The 19,824-nt window shown below is 41.1% G+C and overlaps 1 protein-coding gene across 4 annotated transcripts in view; it reads right to left on the reverse strand.

Annotated features, from left to right (window-relative positions):
• The window catches only part of LOC132382002 (endothelin-converting enzyme 1-like), a 314,075-nt gene that overhangs the window by 63,528 nt on the left and 230,723 nt on the right, over positions 1-19,824 (reverse strand). For all 4 annotated transcript variants that reach the window (XM_059951778.1, XM_059951780.1, XM_059951777.1 and 1 more), the window contains one exon: positions 19,246-19,458. In XM_059951778.1, coding sequence (XP_059807761.1) covers positions 19,246-19,458 — 213 coding nt within the window. The remainder of the gene's footprint in view (positions 1-19,245; positions 19,459-19,824) is intronic.

Raw genomic sequence — 19,824 nt, forward strand, 5'->3', positions numbered from 1 at the left:
GGAAGTTTACTTACAATTGTTTGATCATACGAGAGGCAGCTGCTGTGTTTAGAAAGTGAGCCTTGCAAAACATGAGGCCCCGTGCCCAGTGAGTGAATGACCATCATAGATGTATTGCATAACAACAGGAGCTGGACAGCAAATAAACAGCGAGGAGCAGGCTCCAAGTGTGACAGACAGCTGGATTGAACTCATGCACCATGTCTGCGGTCGATGCCCAGATTTAGCTCCAATTCCCTCCATGCAGTGAGTGACCCAGCTCCTCCCCTCTCAGAGACCAAATGACAGCTCTCTCCCATGGCAGTCCCCTTCCACCCTTAAAGGCAGACACAGGCCACTCCCAACAGGAGGCACTGGACAACTTGTGACTTCACAGTCAAGAGAAAATCTGCAGATGCTGGAAATCCAAATAACACACACACAAAATGCTGGAGTACCTTCGACGTTTCGGGCCAAGACCCTTCAGCAGGACTACATCCGATGCTTCTGGCCTAGTCCTACTGAAGAGTCTTGGCCCAAAACCTTGACTGTGCTCTTTTCCGTAGATACTGCCTGGCCTGCTGAGTTCCTCCAGCATTTTCTATGTGTTAGTTGGGTCTTTATTCCTTGGAGTTTAGAAGAATAAGTGGTGAATGCAGCCTCTTGGGTCTACATGCTTAATGTGGAGATAAATAAATATTTGAAAAGTCAAGAAATTGTCGACTATGGGGAACAGACATAGAGGAGGAGTTAAGGCCAGCATTGATCAGCCCTGAATATACTGAACGGCAGGGAAAGTTTGACAGGTCAAGTGGCCTACTTTTGTGAACGCAGTCTCCATTTCTGACATCTCCTCTTTTGCAAGCCAGCACACCTCCCCCACAGACAGAAAAAACTCCACCTCAACAGAGACTGCTTCCTTACGGATTTACTATGTACCTCCTGCACCTAATAAAGTGGCCACTGTATGCCCGTGGTCTTCTGCTGCTGCAGCCCATCCACTTCAAGGTTCGATGTTTTATACATTCAGAGATACTCTTCTGCACACCACTGTTGCAACGTGTGGCTATTTAAGTTACTGTTGCCATTCTGTCAGCTTAAACCTAGCTGGAAATTCTCCTCCGGCCTCTTTCATTAATGCCACATTTTTGCTCAGAGCTGCTACTCAATGAATCTTTGTTTTTCGCACCATTCTCTAAACTTTGGAGACTGTTCTATGCAAAAATCCCGGAGATCAGCACTTTCTGAGTTATTCAAACTGTAGCGTTCTCGCTCGGGTGTAATGAAACGCCTAATTAAATGCCGAGATAAACCGTAGTCAATGAAAACAAGGTCGCAGTAAGATGAACTATTTACTGTTCACTCTTCACATTGACGTATGGTGAAAACTGTTGATAAAACAATACAAGATTGATACAGTATTTGTTCCCTTCTTGACATCACATTTACATTGTAAATACTTGTAAAAGTAAACTACAACTACATTGCATTAAAGTGCAGTATACAGTCAGAATCTACCTACGCCATGGACCGCTTTAAATACACTTCAACACAAACTATCCGCAACTCTTTAACTAACGAAAACATAAACCTTATCGGCCGTCGTTACTTTTAACGGAATTGGCGTTAACATTTTAATTCAACATATCGATTATCTATTAACTTACAGCTTTGCTCTCACTGTGATTTCTAATGTATACAAACAACTTCTTGCTCTGGTCTCCCTCATGCGAGCCCCCGCCCTTGTGTTGATCCCAAACCGGTATTTTCCCACAAGACGCGGCGAAACCGGATGTGACGTCATCACATGCCGAGATATTTTACAGGCAATGATTATACTTTAAACAATTCTAATTCTAACTAGAAAATACTAACAAATGAATTACTAAGCGAAAATATTATAACGCAATTAACTGCCATAAAGGCAACACACAAACCACCGCTTCTGGCACCAACAATCATTCCATGGTCAAAGTCACTTAGATCATATTTCTTCCCATTCTAATCCTCTTGACCATGTCTGCATGTTTTTATGCACTGAGCTGCTGCCACACGATTAGTTACTTACATTAATGGTATACAAGTGTACTTAATAAAGTGGTCACTAAGTGTAAGTAACTGTGACATCCCCTTCTCACTGTAACTGAGAAAGTCTCAATCACTCCACACCTTCCCCCATCCACTAATCCTTCCATCACTCTAACTGGCACTACAATCACCTTCAAAATGCTGGTGGAACACAGCAGGCCAGGCAGCATCTATAGGGAGAAGCGCTGTTGACGTTTCGGGCCAAGACCCTTCGTCAGGGCAATAGCGCTTCTCCCTATAGATGCTGCCTGGCCTGCTGTGTTCCACCAGCATTTCGTGTGTGTTGTTGTTTGAATTTCCAGCATCTGCAGATTTCCTCGTGTTTGCTCCTACAATCACCTTCCTCCCTGCAGACATGCAGAGGTGCAAACGTCATTGTCCACTGCACCTCGTACACAACAGGCATTAATAGAATCAATTATCTCTGATAGGGAAGGAAGCCCAAGGTGACCCCTTACAGAATAAACAGAAAACAAAGCCATCTTCAATGAGAGATCCTGAGCTGGGGAAAAGAGACAAAAAGGATCAGGGTCTTCAGTTATTGGCTAAATGGGCATGCAGGGAAAGCGGCTGAGCAGAAGCTGCTTACGTTTACAACTTAAATGAAGCCAACTTAATGCAAAACTGGCCAAGATGAATTGAAAGGAAAAGGCCAGTTAGCAAGTGTGATCCTTGTCCGACCCTGACCACATAACTGATCCCTTCAATCATCTTTCATTTAGAGTATATAATAGTGAAGTCAACTGCCATGAAGAATGAGCTATTTAAATCTCATTAACATCCAGGATTATCAAAACTGGTGAATGTCGTACGGTTTTGTAAATCCAACGACCGGTGCTCACATCAAATAGTTCTCGGTCAGGTCGTGGCAAGTTCTCTTTGACCACAGTTTTATGTTATTCCTTCCCAAACTACAAGCTCGATAAAGTACCAGTCTGTTGCTTTTCCACACACCTCGTTTCTATACATTCTGTCAACTTTGTGGTAACCGGCTCCAAATCATGGGTTTGCCTTGGATGGGCAAGGGTGTCACCATGTCTTAATTACACTCATTTACTAGGCTCCCCAGTTAAAATATGCCATTGCAAGTGTCATTTAAAAATGTCTAAGACAGGTAAAATTTGAAGAAACAACTCACCTCTGTTAACATTTACTGGTAGTTTTTTACCTAGCTCTAACAACTGTTTTGTTCATTTCACATTGCCCAAACTGTCAAGAAAACAGTGAAAAAAGAGTAACGAGAGCATATACAGCTCACAGACGGTGGAGGCTGGATTGCATTTCACCTCAAGCACAGACACTTTTCCCAAAAATACAGGTCACATCTTTAACTGACAAAGAATGTAGTCTAGAATGGGCCCAGATTCTCTTGTGCACGCTGAAGAACAGGGGTGCTCAGTGACATCTCTGCTTGCTTTGTGCTGAGAACATTAACACTGATGGATGGTCTCAATGCCTACTCGCTAATAGAAGTAGGTGGAACAGTAGCACAATGGGTAGATTCAACCCTGACCTCTGCTGCTGTCTAAGAGGAGTTCGAACGTTCTCCCTGTGACAGCATGGGTTTCCTCTGGAAAGTCCACTTTCCTCCCACATCCCAAATAGACGTGAGTGGGAGAAGTTCAGGGGAATTGATGGGAATGCACTGAGAATGAAATGGGATTAGTGTAGGATTAGTATAGTCGAGCACTTCAATAGGCCTCCATTAGTCTTGATAGACCATGGATTTGCGCTTTGGAATGTTTCCAGGGCAAGGTTTTTTTTTAATGGAAGACTGGCAGTTACCCAGGCTGCAAGTCTCCCCTCTCCATGCCACCTATGTTGTCCAAGAGAAGACCATTAGGACCCATTCAGCTTGGCACCGGTGTCATCACAGAGCAATGTGTGGTTAAGTGCCTTGCTCAAGGACACACACGCAAGCCTCAGCCAAGGCTTGAACAAGCAACCTTCAGATCACAAGACGGACGCCTTAACCATGTGGCCACGCGTCAACGCACTTCATGAATAGGTTGAACTTGATGGACCAAAGAGCCTACTTCCGTGCTCTCTGACTCATTTCCTCCCAGTGACAAGAACATCTGACAATAGTTGAATGAAAAGTGACGCACAAAATGCTGGATAACTCAGCAGGTCAGGCAGCATCTGTGAAAAAGAGCAAAGAGACCGAGACCCTTCATCAGGAGGAGGGGAACGTGGCTGGCTGGAAGGTGATAGGTGAAGCCAGGTGGGTGGGAAAGGTCAAGGGCTGGAGAAGAAAGAAAGAGAGAAGAGTGGAGAATAGGAGAAAGGGAAGAAGGAAGGGATCCAGAGGGAAGTAATAGGCAATTGAGAAAAAGTAAAAGGTCAGAGTAGGGAATCGTGGGGGTGGGGGGGTGGAATTTCTGTTCACTGGAAGGAGAAATTGATATTCATACCATCAGGTTGGAGGGCACACAGACAGAATGTAGCTGTTGCTCCTCCATCCAGTGGGTGGCTTCATCTTGGCACAATGTAGTTAAATGACATTGGTAGTTTATAGGGCTCCATCACTAAACAAAATCACAGGGATTTTTTTTTCTCTGTTTATACACTGATTGAATTGCACTTTCTCTTCTCAAAAGAAAACAATTCCAGCTACAGTAGCCTGTTGACAGAACTAAATTCCCAGCTACAAGTAGGAACAACTACTCCTGGGAGTTGTGGGGGTGCTGGATCATCTAAACTGGAGGCAGATATATTTTTGAAGGTTCTGGGGACAGAGGATTATGGGGACCCGGCACAGAGTGAAGACTGGATCACGTTGAATGGCAGAACAGGCTGGAAGGGCTGAGTGGCCTACTACTACTCATGTTTTCTTACTTTGTGTGCCTTTGTCCAGTTACCAAACAGATCTGCTTCACAGAATAGTACTGCACAGTTAAGGCCCTTCAGCCCACAACGTTGGGCTGGCTAACGTAATACACAGAACAGTACAGCCCTTTGTCCCATGATGTCTTACCAATCCTTTAACCTACTCTAGGATCAATCTAACCCTTCCCTCCTGTATAGCCCTCCATTTTTCTTTCATCCATGCATCTATTTAAGACTTTCTTAAATGTGTCTGTTGTATCAGCCTCAAGCACCACACTCAGCAGTGTGTTCCAGGCACACACCTCTCTCTGTGTAAAAAAAACTCATACAAGGTTTCTCCTTTTCTCAAACATTAGAATTCAAGAAATAATTCCCTTTTAGCCTCTAGGACACTGCTGGAGTCCATTTGAAGCCAAACCATTTCATGGGTCTGCCTTAAACTAGAGAATCGTCACAGAGCAAAGGGTTCTTGCAGCAAATTGCACTCTGACCTTGCTTACTGGCTGTGGCAGATTTGCTTCTTTTGCCCAATTTCCTTAAATGGAGTGCTGCCAATTACCAAGTGATACTTGCAATCTCTCATGCAAATACACATATGTTAAACATCTAAAATACGTTTCCTCTTTCTGTGTTTATAGGTTTAAAAACAATATTATTTACAGTTCTCTTGATGGGACATAAAAGGAATGATTCTCAATGCCAAGTAGTCAAAAGCAAGTGCTGGGGTGTGATTGCCAAGGATATCCTAGTGAAGTTCAGGAAGGAAATTAGAATCCTCTGGGCCTTTGTAGTCAGCTGCAAGGGTACTATTGAAAGAGAGGCACTATTCCACTGAATGGAAGCCTAAATGAGATACTGGAATGAAAGGAGATGGGGCCAATGATGGATCAGACCCCCACAAGAGTCTGCAAAGTAGCAGGTTCAAAGTTCAAAAGTTCAAATTTATTATACAACCTTGAGATTTGTCTCCTTAAAGGCAGCCACAAAACAAAGGGATCTAAAAGAACCCATAAAGACAGCGTGTGCGAGCAAGGACTCAGTTACACCAGCTCTGTCTGGAGGAATGGAACAAAATTCCAGCAACTTACTGTGAGAAGCTTGTGGAAGGCAAGTTAAACAATTTAAAGGCAATGCTACCAAATACGAACAAAGTGTATGTAAACTTCTGACCCACTGGGAAAGTGATGAAAGAAATAAAAGCTGAAATAAATCATTCTCTCTACTATTATTCTGGCATTTCACATTCTTAAAATAAAGTAGTGATCCTAACTGACCTAAGACAGGGAATGTTTTCTAGGATTAAATGTCAGGAATTGTGAAAGACTGAGTTTAAGTGTATTTGGCTAAGGTGTATGTAAACTTCTGACTTTAACTGTAAAATGTGGAACATAGCAAGCTCAGTCCATTGAGTAGTTGGCCTTTGGATACACAGCACTAGAACTGACACAGAATGTGGTCAAGAGATCAGCAGCTGCAGAAGGGGAAGAGTTAGTCAAAATCAGGTCACCACTGCTTACAGAAGGGTCAGAAAATCACAGTGCTTGGAGTTTAGAATTAATCAATTGCACAAAGCTGCTGGTGAGCACAGCCTAATCATAAACACAAGAGATTCTGTAGATGCTGAAAATCTTGATCAACACACATACAGTGCTGGAGGAACTCAGCAAGTCAGGCAGTACCTATGGGATTGAACAAACAGTCAAAGTTTTAAGCTGACATCCTTCATCAGGACTGGAAAGGAAGGAGCGAGAAGCCAGAATAAGAAGGTGGTTGGGGGAAGAGGTACATGCTGGCTGGTGATATGTGAAATCAGAAGGGTGGGTTGGGGCAGGAGGGGATGAAGTAAGTTGCTGGGAGGTAACAGGTGGAAAGGCAAAGGAAACTATAAAAGGAGTCTCATTGGAAAGGAAAAAAGATGTAGGGTGAGCAGGTGAGGAGAAGAGAAGGGTAATATCGAGATCAAAGCTCAGCAGCTGCTCGTGCAAGCAGATGTCAAGTAACAACTGTAATCTCCTTCCTGATATAGCTCTCCATGTGACTCCTTCTTCATATAGAGAGACTGGAATTGAGTGCCTTTGGTTTTGCTATTGAGTGCCTGCAATAATGCTGTGGTACTAGATCAGAGAGTCATTTCCACCTCATGTCATGGGGTAGTGGGGGTGTTGGTGATGGTGGGGATGACACTGACATAGCGTGCAAAGACACAAGGGTCTGAGACGGTGGAATCTTAAGTAACAGACAAAACTCAGTGGGTCAGGCAGCATCTTTGGAGGAAATGGACAGTCAATGTTTTGGATTGAGACCCTTTATCCAGAGAGAGCCCTATAAAAATAGGTGGAGTAAGAACTGGCAGGTGGATCCAGTTGAGGGATAGTGACAGGCAAAAACAAAACTAAAACAGCAGTGTAAAGCTGGCATTAAGTGGAAATAATGCCCTACGTATGTAGTCCAATTAACAGATAAATTTTGGTAAAGCCGAAGGTTGATGCCTGGAAGTTTAAAACTTAAGGTAGAGGCCTGAAGTCATAAGGGCCTGAAGGAGTTACAACAATTTGGGTCACTGGGGTCAAAGATCTGTGTGAGGCCTGAAGGTCAAACCCATGATCAGTGATCAGGAGTGAAGTCCAGAATTGGAAGCCTGAGTGTCTGCAAGTCTGAGAATCTGGAGACAAGGACTGCAGACCTGGATGTGACCTGTCTAGCTCTGGGAGTTCTTGTTTTGTTTTGTTGCTGTTTCTGCGATCGTGATTTTGATGCCATAATGTGTGGAGTAATTTGTAAGCTGCCCGCAGCACTGTACATGTTGAAGTATGTATGATAAATAAATCTGAGTCTGAAATGTAGCTGAATTGGAAATAAACTTTTACCACCCTTAGTGAGAAAGCACTGGACAATCGCATAACAGAAAGTAAACAGCAAAGAATAGTGGGTAGATGATAAGTCTCAATGAGTGCCATCTAACTCTATCATTCTAAAAGAGGAGAGATATTTGATTTTGTGGATCTGTTCTCTCTGCAATCTGTACACTCTTCTACATTGTCCGGACGTACGGCTCACTGGGACAAAACATGCCCAAGCTACAGCAGCCTTTATCAACCTGCCCAACATTTTTTCCCTTGGTTAATTGGTTTATTATTGTCACACTTACCCAGACACAGTGGACAAAATGTGTTCTGCACACTTTCCATACAGATCATTACATCACATCAGTGCATTGAGATAGTATGAGGGAAAACAAAACGCAAAATAAAGTGTTATAGTTACAGGAAAAGTGCAGTATGGACGGACAATAAGGCTCAAGTTCCTAACAAGGTAGAATGTGCGGAAATATATATTGAAAACTGAGATTTTTAAAATGTATTTAATCCTGTGATGTGACAAAATGGAAGAGGAGGTTGATATACTGCGTGGCATTGAATTATGCAGCTGTTAAATGGAGGAGCTGACTCCCAGGACAGATAACAGCCAAAGAATAGCCTGAGCACTTGTATAAAAATGAACATTGTAAGCTGCAAATCAGAAGCTGACTGCCATCCACAAAGAGTGGAGGTGCTTCTCCTCGCAAGTTATAAACATGCTTTCGAACAGATCCACTCTGTGATTTTGTTTTTGGTTCTTTGTTATAAGACCTAGCAAAAGATACCTGGCAAAAGTGATGTCAAGGGTCCATCCTATTATACTAAGGTGCCAGGCAACAGCCATATAAGTGGGATAGAGCTGTTCTTGAGCCTGGTGGTACAAAATTAAAACTCTTCCACTAATTTGCTTAAATGCTTTAAAGTTTAGTGTTTAACTTAAGACATTGAAACGTTCAACTTACTAAGCTTTCTCATCCAATTCTTTCTCATTACAGTGTTTATGATTTTCACATCCTTTCTGTTACAAAGAACCCATCAAGAAGCAAGAACTTCTATGAATTGAGCTCTTCGAATCTCATATTTCGTATTTAATCTTTTCCATAAAGTTCCAGACCTCAGTCTGATATTTTATATTAGATTGGATGGTACCCAGGCGGAATATGAGATGTTGTTCCTCTACCCTGAGGGTGGCCTCAACTTGGCACAAGAGAAGACCATGTACTGACGCATTGGAATGGAGATGGGAATGGGAATTAAAATTGAAGTTCCACTTGTGGCGGATGCTGTGGGGATGCTCGGCAAAGCGGTCTTCCAATTTATGATGGATCTCACCAATGGAGAGGAGGCTACATCAGGAGCACCAGACACAAAAGATGACCCCAGCAGACTCGCAGGTGAAGGGTTACCTCATTTGCAAGGACTGTTTGCGGCTCTGAATGGAGGAGGTGCTTTAACCAACTTCTGACTTCCGGTAAGATGACGATTATTTAGCTGCTCCGAATTTTTGCTCCGTCATTCTTCCTATCTTTGCACTATATGTCTCCCTTCTTAAACCTTAGTTAGGTATTTTATTAGGTCTCTTTTACCTGCCTGCAAACACATTTATCTTATAATGGCTACAAAAAGTACTAAAACCGGGAAAAAGGAAACTTCTACGGCTTTGCTGGCTGACATTCTCGCTGTTTTGGAACAACATCGACAAGATATTTTAAAGGAATTTAGAACTTCTTTCAACCAGCTGGATGTCAAATTGGATCGGATCAACGCTAGAGTGGATGAACATGCTGAACATTTATCTCGCATTGACTCAACTTCTGTAGATTTAAAACGCCATGTTCAATATCTTGAAACTCTCTGCTCCAACCTAGAGGAGAAGAATTGTAAACTTTTTTCCAAAATGGTGGATCTTGAAAACCAGAGCAGACGTTGCAATCTACAAATTCTTGGTTTGCCAGAGGCCACCGAACAGGGCTCTCCCGTGAAATTTTTTTCCAATTTTCTCTGTGAGATTTTTGGGAAAGAATTTCTTCCAACTTCACCTGAGCTTGAAAGGGCTCACAGGATGTATGTTCCCCGTGCAACTCTGGGTTCCCGTCCACGGCCGGTAATTTTATGCTTTCATCGATACCAGGTGAAAAACCGTTTGATTATGGAGGCACACCGCAGAGGTACTTTTGCTTTTCAAAATACAGTCATTCGTTTTGTGGAGGATTTTGCCCCCCAGGTTCTGAAGATGCGTACTGAGTTTAAAGGTGTAATGAAAGTGCTCTTTGATCGCGGATTCAGACCCTCCCTTCGAAATCCAGCCGGTCTTTGAATTACACTTACTACTGGAGATTATAAGTGGTTTAAATCAGTGAAGGAGGCTGAGGCATTTGTTGGAAGTCTTCCGGCCACCCCGTCTTCTTCGGAACTGGTCTGACCTTCTAAAATGGTTTATAAGTACCTCTCAAAGTAAAACTATTTTTTCCGGACTCAGACTTTACTTGAATAATTCAGACATTATCTATTGAAAATCGAAGGGCTGTAGTCAATCTCTCCCTGGATTTGCTGCATTTTTTCTAAATAGATAATCTGAGTTTAATGTTTCCCTGCGGACGTTTAGATTGTACTTGTGTAATCTATTTTATTTTTGTATAACTTTATCTATAGAGATCTACAATTGACTCTAACTTGTTTTGGAGGTTTGGAGTTTTTATTGAAGGCCTCCCTGTTGGTTGATTCATAGTTTAAATTTTGCTTTTGTTTTCTGTAAATGGTTGATAAGTACTCTCTTCGAATCTATAATTTCCCCCTTGTCTCTCTCCTTTTTTTTTCTTTTAATCTTTTATAATTTTTCGCGGGTAGGTTAGTTTTGGTTTTCTTCTGATTTTCTTTGTATTAAGTTTTATACTTCTGTTGAAGTTGTTCCTATTTGTAATTATGTTTTCTAGTGCATAAACTAGTTACTATTTGCTATAGTATTTATACGGAACTGTTGTTAACGACACAGAACTGGAAGTCATACTTGGGTTAATTTTTTTGGTAGAGCTAGCTGCTTTTTTAGGTAGCCGTCTAGTTTTGGGTTGTGAGGATGGGGTGGGTTCTCCGGTTCCAACACTACTCACTTTTTCTTTTGCTTTCCTTTGTTATTCAGGACATGTCTCTGTTTTGATTCTACGGATCTATGTTTACATTTATGCTCCCAGACTGTTATTGTACTGCTTGATTTTTTACATGCCTGCTGCCTTCTACCGCACTAACAATTGATAATGATTAATACACTTAAGCTTGTGAGCTGGAATGTAAAGGGATTGAATCACCCTGTTAAAGGAAGGAAGGTCTTCTCACATATTAAACAACTCAAAGCTGACATTACTTTCCTTCAAGAAACTCATATTAGTAGTTTTGATAACTCTCGGCTTATGTCAAAGTGGGCGGGTCAGCATTTTCATTCATCCTTTGCCGCCAAAGCTGGGGGGGTGGGGGGGGGGTCTCCATCCTTATTAACTCAAATATTCCTTTTGAACTCTATAATAAGATATCTGATACAAATGGCTGTTTTATTATTGTTTCTGATAAATTATATAATACTAAAGTTGTACTAGCAAACCTGTATGCCCCCAATTTTGATGATGTTAATTTTTTTGAACGTTTTTTCTCCTCACTACCAGACTTAAACTCATACTCTCTTATACTGGGTGGCGATTTCAATTGTTGGTTAGATCCTAATTTGGATCAATCGTCCTCTGTTACTAGACTGCCTACTAAATCTGCTTTAGCTATTCAATCATTTCTCTCTAATTATGGTATCTCTGATACGTAACACTTACCCAAAAGGCTGGTATATGTCTAGGGGAAACGGAGTTCCAGCCACTCACCAACCCACCTCCCGTACACGCAGGTGCTGTGAGAATCGAGTTTATGCCTCGCGCCCGCCAACAGTATCAAATCCACAACAAATACCGTTATGAAATACACTTTAAAGAGTTTACTAAAATTAAGCGAGTAGTAGGCAATACAATATATATATAAGAAAAAAAACCAAAGGCGCCAACTTATCAAAGTTCAGTCTGTTTAGTGCACTCGTTGGAGGTCAATCAACGAACCAATCGACCCATCCGGCCGTCGCACCTGGGACCACCCCGGTGGTCTTACGAGCAGTCCAGCACACGTCCACCTTCCTCGGCCTCCTCCTCCCACCAAAAACCCGCAAAAACCCCTCCCCCAAGTTCCCAGCATCACAAGACACAATAACATTCCCCATTGATTAACAAATGAATACAATTACCATATCAGCCATTCTAAAGTGAAACAACGGCGAGAGAAACACTTATCCGACAAAGAAGTATTGTAACAAACCAAAGAAGCCATTTTGAGTAACATACACAGGACATTGTACAGATATATGGCGTTTCCTTCATCCTACTGAGAGAGGTTATTCTTTTTTTTCACATGTTCACCACACCTTTACTACAAATGACTACTTCTTACTCGATAATCAACTTATTCCATTTGTCTATTCTTGTGATTATCAGAGTATACTGATTTCTGACCATGCCCCAATTACTTTGTCTTTAAATTTTCCTGGTCTCCCTCAGAGGAATAAACACTGGCGGTTTGATTCGACTTTCTTATCGGATGATGATTTTCTAAAATTTATTAAGGATCAGATAACCTTTTATTTTAACACCAATACATCATCTGAAGTGTCATCCCAGATTGTCTGGGATGCCATGAAAGCATATTTGAGGGGTCATGTAATCTCCTATACAGCAAATCTTAATAGAAAGTCCTGTGCAGATCGATTAGACCTCATTAATCAGATTAAAGAATTGGATCAACTGTATGCTCAAACTAAGAATCCTGAATTATACAAGAAGCGTGTAGAACTTCAAACTAAATTTGATCTTCTGTCTACTCAACCTGTCGAACGCCAACTTCTTGAAAGTAAGAGTCGCTTTTATATTCATGGTGACAAATCTGGTAAATTTCTAGCCAATCAGCTGAGGCGTTCCAAAGCCAAACAATATATTACAAAGATCCGGAAGGAGAATGGAGACTTTACATTGGATCACTTAGAAATCAATGATGCATTTAAAAATTTTTATTCTCGACTTTATTCCTCTGAATCTCTGAATGAGAATATCTTTGTTGATAATTTTTAAAATAATCTGAATATTCCTTCGCTTTCATCTGATTTTAAAGCTAAACTTAATGCGCCTATATCATCAGAAGAAATATCTTTTGCAATTTCTGCATTGTCTTCAGGGAAATCTCCTGGACCTGATGGGTTCTCCGTAGAATTCTATAAATCATTCTCTTCACTTCTTTCTCCTCAGTTATTCTCAGTATTATCTGACTTGTTTAATTACGGTAAATTGCCACCCTCTTTTAATGAGGCATCTATTATTCTTTTATTAAAAAAGGGTAAAGACCCAAAAGAGTGTTCCTTATATAGGCCGATTTCTTCGCTTAATGTTGATGTTAAAATCATGGCCAAGGTTTTGGCTTATAGATTAGAAACTCTTATTTCCTCTATTATTTCTGAGGATCAAACTGGTTTTATTAAAAACCGTCTTCCTTTTTTTAACATTCGGCCTTTATTTAACATTTTATATTCACCTCCAACTGGGATTCCTGAATGTGTTATTTCCCTTGATGCGGAGAAAGCATTTGATTGTATAGAGTGGAACTACCTCCTTGCAGTTTTAGAAAAATTTGACCTCGGTCTAAGTTTTATCTCTTGGATCAAATTGCTGTATCTGTGTCCTACTACCTCTGTTTTGACTAATTTTCAAAAATCCCAGTTATTTAACCTCAAACGTGGCACCTGTCAGGGATGCCCTTTAAGTCCCTTTCTCTTTGATTTGGCTATAGAACCTTCGGCGATAGCATTTTGAAATTGTCCTGAATTGACTGGGATTTGGAGAGGGGGTGTTGAGCGTAAAGTTTCTCTTTATGCTGATGACTTATTACTTTTACTTTCAAATCTGTCTACATCCTTACCTCCAACGTTTTCACTTCTTGTTCAGTTTAGCCAGATCTCGGGCTATAAACTTAATTTACATAAGAGTGAGCTTTTCCCAATTAATAAAGAAGCACAAGAATTAGCATTCCGTGATCTCCCTTTTAAAGTAGTTCATAATCAATTTACTTATCTTGGGACTACAGTCACAAGGAAGTTTAAAGATATTTTTCGTGAAAACTTTGCCAATCTTTCATATACTATAAAACAGAGTCTGTTACAATGGTCACCTCTATCTATGTCTTTGGTAGGTCGTATTAATGTTGTTAAAATGTATGTTCTCCCTAAACTTTTTTATTTATTTCAATCAATCCCAATTTTTATTCCTAAATCTTTTTTTGATTCCTTAGACTCTATTATTTTGTCATATCTGTGGAAGAATAAGCGCTCTAGAATTAATAAAGTTTATCTCCAAAAATCTAAAAAAGAGGGTGGCATGGCTTTACCTAACTTTTGTTTATATTATTGGGCAGCCAATATACGTTGTGCTACCTTTTGGTCTTTTTTCCATGGCCAACCCAAGTGCCCTAATTGGGTGGTAATGGAGTTGAGCTCCACTAAAGATTTATCTATCTCTGCACTTCTTGGCTGGGTACTCCCTAGTAGTCTGCCCAGATCAATAGCTAATCCTTTTGTTAGACACACTTTGCGTATATGGCCTCAGTTTAGGAAATTTTATGGTTTCCAAGGTTTTTCCTTTTCTAGCCCTATCTTACATAATCACCTTTTTTTTACCTACGACGTATGATTCAGCATTCCATGATTGGTATAGGAAGGGCATTAGACATTTTGAAGATCTTTTTATTGATAATCACCGCTTCTTTTCAACAGCTCTCTGCTAAGTTCAATCTGCCCAATGCTCATTTTTTTAGTTATCTCCAAATTAGACCCTTTATTAATCCTTTAATTCCTAACTTCCCTGAAATGCCTTAGAAAAATGTTATGGATTTATTTCTTTCTATTAATCCACTAGGTAAAGGTTAAATATCATTTATTTGTGATAAATTAGCAGCCTTACGACGTGCCCCTGTGGATAAAATTAAAATGGCATGGGAGCATGATTTAAATACTTCCTTATCTGATGAGACTTGGGACTCGATTCTCAAATCGGTTAATTCAACCTCTCTTTGTGCTCGCCATTGCATTTTACAGTTTAAGATTGTTCATAGAGCCCATATGTCTAAATCGAAATCATCTCGATTTTACCCTAACATTAGTCTGCTTTGTGATAAATGCAAAAGGGGCGAGGCCTCTCTCATTCATATGTACTGGTTTTGTCCTAGCTTGGAGAAATTTTGGAAAGATGTCTTCATAACGTTATCGTATATTCTGGATCACCACCTAGAACCAAACCCTTCAATTGCTTTGTTCGGTTTCTGGGGTGAGACAGATTTACGTCTGAGTTCGACTAAGTGTCGAATATTATCTTTTGCTTCTCTCCTGGCTAGACGTTTAATCCTCCTTAGATGGAGATGTTGCCCCGCCCACGCATACTCAATGGCTTAACGATATTATGGCCTGCTTAGACCTTGAAAAAATTCATTATTCAGTTCTTAATTCGGATATAAAGTTCCATAAGGTCTGGGGACCTTTTATTGAGTACTTTCATAACCTTCCTCTTAACTAAGGTTTTTTTCGGTCCCTTGCTTTCAGCTCCTTTTTCTTTGGTAGTAGGCATTAATATCTTCTGTTGTTAAGTGTATTTACAGTTTTGGGGGTTTGATTGTCCTGATTTATATTCTCTATATTGTGTTGTAGTTGGTCTGGAGTTCTTTATTTTTGTTGCAGGGCTTGGGGAGGATACTAATTTTACATGTCTTCAATTTGGGTGCTTTCTCAATTATCTTTTTTTGTACCATATTGTTATTGTATGTTTATTTTTGCACTGTATCAATGTTCTTCATTTTGATCTGGGTTTTTTTTTATCTGTAGCGATGTAGAAAATGTATAAAAAAAACTAATATAAAAAAATCTCTGAGCAGCTTAGTCACTAATTGACATGCCCAGTTCTAATTGCATAGTATTGCTGATGTTCAAAGCTGTGAGATACTGCTCTGAAGGTGAGTATTCCTAGAACTGAGCAAATAGAGAATGGCCTTGCTTGGACAGTTCATGATGTTGACATCAGACATAAAGTTGCAATTGAATTCCACTACCATTGCTTCTCCTCTGCAAATATGGTCACTGTTGTGAAATCTGCAAAGTGCAGATCATTTTGGAAACATTCAGTTGGTCAGGCAACATCTGACCAACGACATTCAACCTGGAATGTTAACTTCGCTTCTCATTTTGCCCAGCAGTTGTTAATATTGCAATCATCAGTATGCTTTAGATGATGATGATCTGTTGATCAAAACTGTACATAAACTGTATTGTACTGAACCAATAACCCCAAGGCCAGGATAAATAACATAGAAAATGTTGCCTCACTCAGTAGTGCTGCTGACTCACAGCTCTATGAAACATAGTTCAATCCTGACACTTGATGCTGTCTGTACAGACTTTCTCCTGGGTGCTCCAGTTTCCTCCCACCTCCCAAAAAGACACTGGCAGGTTAGTGTAAAAGGGAAATTGACACAAGGTCGCGAGAAAACAAGCTGCAGCATTACAGAGGAATAAGAGAGGAAATGGGACTGATGGGATGATTCTTAGCATGGACTTGATGGGCCAAATGGCCCATGATAACCACAATTCAGAATGTCTCGAAAATACAGAAGGTAAAAAAACACCCATAAGTTTGATGAAGCCCAAGTCATTAAATACTGCTGCATCTTTTGAGATGGAATCGTCTTATCTAGTTAGATCTGCATGTTTCATGGTGGCAACTTCAAAGTTCTCAATATCTTCACTGGATGAATAGGGATGGGCTTGAACTCTTAAAATCAGAAGGATAAATGCTGTGCTTTTATGCTCCAGACTCTTATCAAATCTAGTATTCCATACCTATTTAAAATTGGACTTACACATAGCGGACGAGGAATTGTACTCTCTGGGTTTAGCAAATGAAAGCAACTCCCTGCCTGGAAGCTGTGTGCACTGCAGGTAATGTTAACAAGGTAGAGTAAGTTAAAGGGAACTTTTGTACTGAAGGGATCTCAGAGGAATCTCCGAGTCAATGATCCATTGGATATCATAGATTTAGTGCACTTAATTGACAGCAGTCAGATGAAGGGAAATTCAATCTCCAGTTTGACGGTTCACGTTTCAAATGAGGAAAGTGCTTCATGTGATTGGTACATTTCAGACACCAGTATTAGCAGACATTCTCACATCTGAGTTATTCCTCCTCTGCTGTAGTCTGACTGAAAATGCCATGTGTTTAAAGTAAAAGGAAGCTTGGGATGAAAAAGCAATCACTAATTGAACAGCATCCACCCTACTCAGCCAGAGATCACAGACATCAACTGGCCATCAAAGGCTGCTGCAATACTCAAAAGGCACTACACACAGGCTTCGGTTCTTTATGGGAATGGGACCCGTTCTCAGGGTTCCATGACTACCTGTTACTCGACATACCACGGGTTTGTCCCGAGAATCTCAATCATGTTTGGAAGCCCAAGATCTCAGGGCTCTGGAGATGGGCAAATCGAAGGTCAGTGCTGTGGCAGGAGACTTGTGTGTTGTCTGGAAGGCCGGGAAGTCTTTCGCTTTAGGCCCGAAGACCCGAGGTCTTTGTGATCTTTGGACACAGAGCTCAAAAAAGCAACGATATGGACTCTTAACATCGTAAACCAGCAGTTGTTATGTCTTCCACTCGCTGTGAAAATGGGGGACACCTCCCTCTCCCTTGCCAGGGAAGAAGAGAACCTGTGGGTTGTTGAATTTCGGATGAAATGCGAAGCCTTTGGAGTAACTTTGGTCTGTGTCTTTGCTATTGATTAGCACAATCTTGGGCTTGGTGATGGTACCGATGCATTTTTTTTTTGCTGGGGGGGAGGGGGGAGGGGGGATCGTTGCTTGCTGCCGCTTACGTGTGGGATGGGGAGCTGGCGGGGGACTTTGGGATTCTCATGTTTAGCTGTCGTTCATTCTTTGGGGCACTTCTCTGTTTTCGTGGAGGTTTGCGAAGAGGAAGCATTTCAGGATGTATATTGTATATATTTCTCTGACATTAAATTTGCCCTTTGAACTGAAGAAATCATTTTAACCATTGCACGGGGATACACACACCAGTGTTCTTGAACCAGGGGCACACTGCAACGTCGCTATATGTTGCAAGATGGAATGTGGTTGAAGAGGGACATTTTATTGTTGTATTGCTTATGCAAGATTCTGGTACAATGTAACCTATCAGAGAATTGGAAACATGCAGGGATTTTGTTGGCACGTAAGATTTTTTCTCATTCCCAGGCTGCCCTTTCAATCCCTGGATGTCCAAGATCACTCAGCAACCACATGAAACATGACAAAATAATTATGGACTGCATGTTCCCATCAAGAGCAATAAGATAACTACAAAATAATCCAATCAGATGCTGATAATGAGAAAATTGCTGGAAAGATTCTCTACTTCAGACATTGGCACTCTTATCATTTACAGCCAATTCGATAAAAAGAATTTAAAAAAAACTTGGTAATTGAAAAATATGATCAGTACAAGTTTGGTTTCCTCTTTAGAGGCTGGATAAAATTGGGATGTTTCCTCTGGAGTGCCAGAGGTTGAGAGGAGTTTGATAAGATTATGAGAGGCATAGATACTGTAGAGTAGAGAGGGAGTATCTGTTTCCCAGCGTTGAAATGTCTAGTACCAGAGGGCACACATTAAAAGCGAGCACGGTAGGTTCAAAGGGATGAGAGGGGTCTGTTTTTTTTACTCAGAGAGTGGTGGATGCCTGGTATGAAATATACTAGATGCTTTTAAGAGATGTTTGGAATGTTTGGGTAGGCATACGGACATAAAGAAGATGGAGGGATATCGACAATATGTAGGTAGGGGAGATTAGTGTTTGGATGCCTTTGATTTGTTTTTGCTGGTCAGCACAACATTGAGGGACAACTGGCCTGTTCTTGTGCTGTACTGTTCCATGTTCTATATTCAAATCTAAGCACATTTGATGTGAGCCACAGCTGTTTACAGTTAACAACAAAGAAGCCATTCGGCCCACTGAGTCTGTAAAAATGCTAGGTTGGCGCATGGCCAAGTAGCTAAGGCATTGATCTAGTGACCCGAAGGTCGCTGGTTCAAGCCTCAGCTGAAGCAGTGTGTTGCGTCCTTGAGCAAGGCACTTAACCACACATTGCTCTGCGATGACAACGGTGCCAAGCTGTATTGGCCTAGCGCCCTTCCCTTGATAACATCAGTGGCATGGAGAGGGGGTACTTGCAGCATGGGCAACTGACGGTCTTCCATACAACCTTGCCCAGGCCTCAGTCAACATCGAAATGAAGAAGAAAATTGCTAGGACTATCTGACACCCTGCTGAGTTGTCTGTGCACTAGAAACGAGGACAGCTTTAGCACAACATAACGTGAGCACACACTTACCCAAAATATGCTTCATGATGACCTGGTTCTGGTTCCATATGGTGTGGAATGTTTCTAATCTGGCCTTTCCATCTGTCAGTGGGTTTCCCTTAATCCAGCCTCCACAGGCGTAGTTGTAGAAATCGTGGCAGGGGTCAACGGAGCGATCCAAGGCTTGGAGGATATTGCTGGCAACCTTGATGCAGGACTCTGTTAGACAAACTTTTGGGGTATCTGCAATGGAAGGCACATGGATATCCAAAGATATTTAGCTAAATTATTGTCATCTAGTGCCACTGGACATACATAACCTGGCAAATAATGTTCCTAAAGTATTATTCCTAAAACAAGACTGTTTAGGGGAGATAGATTCAACATATATCGAAAAATACCTGTTTTGTGTAATTAATGAGCAAGCACACACTAGTGGCATGGGAGCTTGGAATTAATTTTTATTTATTTGGACAGAAAGCCAGATTTTATTTTCTGAGAGAAAAATCTTACCTGCTCATTCCCACTTGCTAATCCACACCTACCCCTGCCTCACTTTAATGGAGATGTGGCAACAGTTGATTTGTCCCAGAACATTCTGATCAAAGT

The sequence above is a fragment of the Hypanus sabinus genome, chromosome 27, assembly GCF_030144855.1.
Source record: "Hypanus sabinus isolate sHypSab1 chromosome 27, sHypSab1.hap1, whole genome shotgun sequence".
NCBI classification, from domain to species: Eukaryota; Metazoa; Chordata; class Chondrichthyes; order Myliobatiformes; family Dasyatidae; genus Hypanus; species Hypanus sabinus.